The following is a 5,215-nucleotide window of genomic DNA, read 5'->3' as shown; positions in this document are numbered from 1 at the left end:
TTAGCACGCCGGGCGAAATGCTTAGCGGTATTTCGTCTACCGCTACGTTCTGAGTTCAAATTCCGCCGAGGTCGACTCTGCCTTTCATCCTTTCGGAGTTGATTAAATAAGTACCAGTTACGCACTGGGGTCGGTATAATCGACTTAATCCGTTTGTCTGTCCTTGTTTGTCCCCTCTGTGTGTAGCCCCTTGTGGGTAGTAAAGAAATAACACATACACGCACACAACGTACTTAGATATAAACACATACATGCACTAGTACACACACATACGTACACTCACACATTACTATACACAATACACACCACACACACACATACATACACGCGCGTGCGTGCACACGTTTATTATCCTTAGATCCCGTGTACCTAACTAAATACACTATTGAACTTTGTCAATTCAAGGCCATCCTATTTTTTATTTAGCTATTTATCACTGTTATATTATACTAACATGAAATTTATGACTGATAAATATGTCGTGTGTTTTAAAGAGAATTCGTAAAGGGGGACATTTAGTTTTGCTTAATCCGAACAGTTAAGCTTGTTTATTTTACTAACTTGGAATAAATCACTGAAGTTAATTACTTAGAGACGTCGTCTTCTTGGGAAACAGTAAAGTTTAATGTTAACATATTTAAAGGGAGGGAGGGGGGTCTATAGTGGTCGTCATCGTCACCTTCTTCAAATTTTCTTTTTCTTCGACCCCCTCTTTGTTGTTTTGTTTTTCTTTTTCCTTATCTTCTTGTCTCCCCCTTCTGCTCAACCTCCACCAGTTTCTCCTGTCTTTCTCTTCCTCTCCCGATCCTCATTCTCACCCTCTTTCTTCGTCTCCTCCCAATTTTCCCTGGTTTCCAACTTATTTCTTTGCCTCCTCCTTTCCGCCCCATCATCCCTCTTCCTCTCCCCCTCATACCATTCCTCCCCATCTCCTCCCCTTTTCCTCTCGTGTTTCATTATCCCTCTTTTCCTCCTCCCTCACCTTTGCTTTCTTTTTCCATACTGGCTTCAGCTGTAGAAGACATCTTGAGTAGGCAAGTATACCGACGTCCATATGCTTTACTGCTTTTCAAAGGTACTTTATTCCTCCATTACCTTCAGCAGTTACGGATCGACTCTGTTGAATTAACTGAGTCGTTAGAACATGAAACAAAATGCCTTGTAGTGTTTGTTCTATCTCTGTACTCTCTGAGTTCAAATCCGAACGTGATCATCTTGCTTCCCCCCCCCCCCTTTGGTCATCTTAAAGAATCAAGACTTGTTCTACGCCACCAAAGCTAGATAGAATCCCGCAGAACAGACAATGAACTAATCTATTGCCAGGTAATAAGCAGCGACGAAGTCCAGTCACTCTTAACTTGTCATTGCAATTGTTTAACAGAAATCCAATGAATAATAGAATGCTTTGTGTGCCGTAAAGCAATCATAGTATAATAAGAGACGCCAGATTTGAAGCCGTTCATTTGTTTCTTACTATTTTATATATACGCGGGTCAGCAGAAAAGTTCATAGGCTGACCAAATTCTGTCAGATTCATACAAAAGTTCATAGGCTGACCAAGATACTTTCATGGAACGTGACCAGACGAAGTTTATTTTTCAACGAAGTTCCACTTGCAGTCCACACATTTCTTGCATCGTTGAAGAAGCTTTCACTTTGTTCAAAAAAGCCATCAACAGCAGATATGACATCGTCATAGTTCCCAGCCAAATGTTTTTTCATGTTGGGGAACAGATGATAGATTGGGCCAAATCAAGAGAATACAGAGGATGATCAACCAATTCAAAGCTTGTCATATACAACGACTGAAACAAGGATTTGTGTGGTGGACCATTGCCTTGATGAAACAAGGCCCATTCCGTCAGTTTTCTTGGGCGTTTGGTCTTGATGGCTTTGTGTCACTGCCTCAGCAAGTTGGTATAGTACTCTCTATTGATGGTGTGACCCTTTTGAAGATACTCTTTTACTTGTTTACTGTGGCCATGCTGGAGCACCGCCTCTTAGTCGAGCTAATCGACCCCAGGACTTATTCTTTGGAAGCCTAGTACTTATTCTATCGGTCTCTTTTGCCGAACTGCTAAGTTACGGGGACGTAAACACAGCAGCATCGGTTGTCAAGCGATGTTAGGGGGACAAACACACACACACACACATATATATACGACGAGCTTCTTTCAGTTTCCATCTACCAGATCCACTCAAAAGGCTTTGGTAGGCCCGAGGCTATAGTAGAAGACATTTGCCGAAGGTGTCACGCACTGGGACTGAACCCGGAACCATGTGATTCGTACGCAAGCTACTTAGCACACAGCCACTCCTACGCCTTAGTCTATAAACACAATATCTTTTACATCTCGAAAAACTTGATAACACCACAATGTCATATTTACTCCATTTTCAAGAGAAGTCACTGCTAGTTACTTTTGAAGTCTTCCTTGAACAGCCAGATGTCAGTTTACCTGGTTGGGAGTGGGGAGAAACATGAATCTGAGAGGGGAATATGTTGAATGAAATCATAATTAACTGATCCTCCTGTATTTTCTTTTACCAAAACATTTAAAGTAAATTTACAATAGAAACCGGAAGTGACAACGGTGACAGCCCATTATTTCATGTCAACAATGCGACATAACCAAAGTACAGAAAGTACATATCTTTTATCCTTTACTTCTTTCGGTCATTAGACTGTGGCCATGCTGGGGCATCGCCTTTCGAAGAATTTTTAGTCAAATGACCCTACTCCAGTTCTTATTTTTTTATTTTTTAAGCCGTGTACTTATTCTGTTGGTCACTTTTACCAAACTGCTAAGTTATGGGGACGTAAGCATACAAACACTGGTTGTCAAGCAGTGGTGGGGGGCAAACACTGATACAAAGCCACACACACACACACACATATGTGACGAGATTCTTTCTGCTTCTGTCCACTCACAAGGCTTTGGCCCAAAGCTATAGTAGAAGACACTTGCCCAAGGTGTCATGCAGTGGGACTGAACCCAGACCCATCTGGTAGGGAAATTTCTTCTAAGATATTGTTATGAATTTATTGTTGTTAATTTTAATTATGCTTAATTTTATTTGTTGTTAATTTTAATTACCCTGTTTTCTTTCATCTTCCTCTCCCCAGTCGGAAATATGATTTTGGAGCCTTGTGAGTTTTGTGGCCGCAAGTTTAACGGAAAAGTAATTGTAAGTATAAGATAATTAAAATTTTACTACTGATGATGGTACCACATAAAAAATACTGGTGATGGTACCATGTAAAACGTATTGGTGTTGGTGCTATGTTAAATGTATCTAGTACACTTTGTAAAGTGGTTGGTGCTAGAAAGGGCATCCAGCTGTAGAAACCAAATGAAAACAGACTGTGGAACCTGGTGAGGCTTCTGGCCTTACCTGTTCCTGTCTTTCCATGGTACTCTACACTTTACTGGTAATTGTGACTATATTTCATCTTCGTGCTGGACTTAGAAGCCCAGATGCAGAGCAGACATCTGGAACAGTGTTTGATAGCCTGGATGTATACCATGTTAGATGGTCCTGCAAGATTTGGTGATTTCTTTTGTCATTTTGGTAACCTCCTGCATTCTCATACAAGCTTGGTTATCTTGATTGTATCTTGTTGCCACGCACATTGTGTGAGAACAAGAGACCGATCTGATGTGTGTACAGCCACTATATGGAAGTTTAACTTGCTAAAAACAGCAGCCAAATGACAAACCACACCCTACCGTCTTAGAAAATGAAATAATGTATTGAATATTGCTATCTTTGATGACCTATGCCGAAAACCACAAAAGATGGGAAGGTCATGACAGGAAAGCCTTTGTAAGTCTGGTTTGCTCATTCAGGACTGACCTGTGGCTAAACAAATATAATTACGATTAGGATTTAAAAAAAAATTTACCTCTGCACATCAGTCACAAACAAATATTAAAATGACTATAACAGTGTTGTCACTATGTTGCTATGCTACTAATCAAATTCACCCACCTTCACTGTATTCCATATTTAATTAACTTTAATTTATAAAAATTCTGGGGTTATCTCCCTTGCAATTTTCGACAAGAATTACTGTATTTGCCAGCATATGAGATTCACTCTTGCATTAAAGGTGCATCTGTATATTACTAGTACATCAGTGAAAGATATTGAAAAGTTTTTTGTAGGAAGAAAATGTATGATTGTCTGCATGGAGTTACATTGTTACAACAATATACTGGTATAAAGTATTTTATTTATTTATGCACCCTTTTAAAGCCTAGCCAGGCTCATGGGCCTGGTTTCACAGTTTCTATGGCGTGTGTGTTCCCCCCACAGCTGGACGGGACGCCAGTCCATTGCAGCGTTACTCAAGAAACAGTAAGAAAGAGTGAGTAATACAGCTGCATTAGAATGCTGGGAAATTCTTTGATAGATTTAAAAATAAATTGTGTCTGATATGATGGCAAATACAATAATTAAAATTTCAGGGTTATCTTCTGTGCTTTTTTTTTATTTTGACATGAATTAACACTTTGTTCTCTTCAATAAAGGTATAATTTAAATTTAATTTTAATTTTTGGGCTCACTGCATCAAATATGTTAGAGTCAGTTTTAATATTAAGCAAATGAAAAATATGTCGACTTGATTTCATTTCAGCCAAAACATCGGAAAATATGTGCCAAGGTTTCGAGCAATAAGAGGAAAATCTTTGATTCCACAAAACAACGAGCTGAAGCACTAAACCTAACTGCAAATCAAGTGAAGCAAAATTTGAAAAAGGTAAATAAACTGAGATTAAATCATTGGATGCTGAGAGGTTTGGTAATTTGGTGGCTGTATGATTAAATGGTTTGTGTACTGGTTTGATAGCCAAGCTAAGAGAGGGTAACTTTCTAGGTGCAATCCCATGGCCATTCATGATCAAAGGGATCTTCACCTATATATATATAATATCACAGATCCCTATGGATCACATAGGTTGTAATCCTTTGAAACATATGTAGGAATAAAGTATGCAATTATAACATGCGTTTTCTCTATTCCTTAAATTTTTAAATATACTCAAATACCCAAAATTTCAAGGAGTTCCTGCCTTAAAAACAGAAACTACACCACAGTTATTTTGTGTTCTTTGCTACATTGGTTTCTATTCACCCATTTATTCTATCCGAAGAATTTTTATTCATTAAGATAGAAGAAATACATATAATTATATATATATATATATAT

At 38.6% G+C, this 5,215-nt stretch overlaps 1 protein-coding gene across 9 annotated transcripts in view; it reads left to right on the top strand.

Moving 5' to 3' along the window:
- The window catches only part of LOC106878758 (zinc finger C2HC domain-containing protein 1B), a 55,193-nt gene that overhangs the window by 36,360 nt on the left and 13,618 nt on the right, over nucleotides 1–5,215 (top strand). For 7 of the 9 annotated variants that reach the window (XM_052976102.1, XM_052976093.1, XM_052976096.1 and 4 more), the window contains 2 exons: nucleotides 3,128–3,189; nucleotides 4,643–4,765. In XM_052976102.1, coding sequence (XP_052832062.1) covers nucleotides 3,128–3,189; nucleotides 4,643–4,765 — 185 coding nt within the window. Of the gene's footprint in view, nucleotides 1–1,002; nucleotides 1,035–1,081; nucleotides 1,324–3,127; nucleotides 3,190–4,642; nucleotides 4,766–5,215 lie in introns of those variants that run through there. The other 2 variants (XM_052976100.1, XM_052976099.1) reach the window with 2 other exon arrangements.

This window comes from Octopus bimaculoides, chromosome 23 (genome assembly GCF_001194135.2).
Source record: "Octopus bimaculoides isolate UCB-OBI-ISO-001 chromosome 23, ASM119413v2, whole genome shotgun sequence".
NCBI classification, from domain to species: domain Eukaryota; kingdom Metazoa; phylum Mollusca; class Cephalopoda; order Octopoda; family Octopodidae; genus Octopus; species Octopus bimaculoides.
The sequence above is the reverse complement of the archived record's forward strand: the minus strand, read 5'-3'. Positions and strand labels throughout refer to the sequence as shown.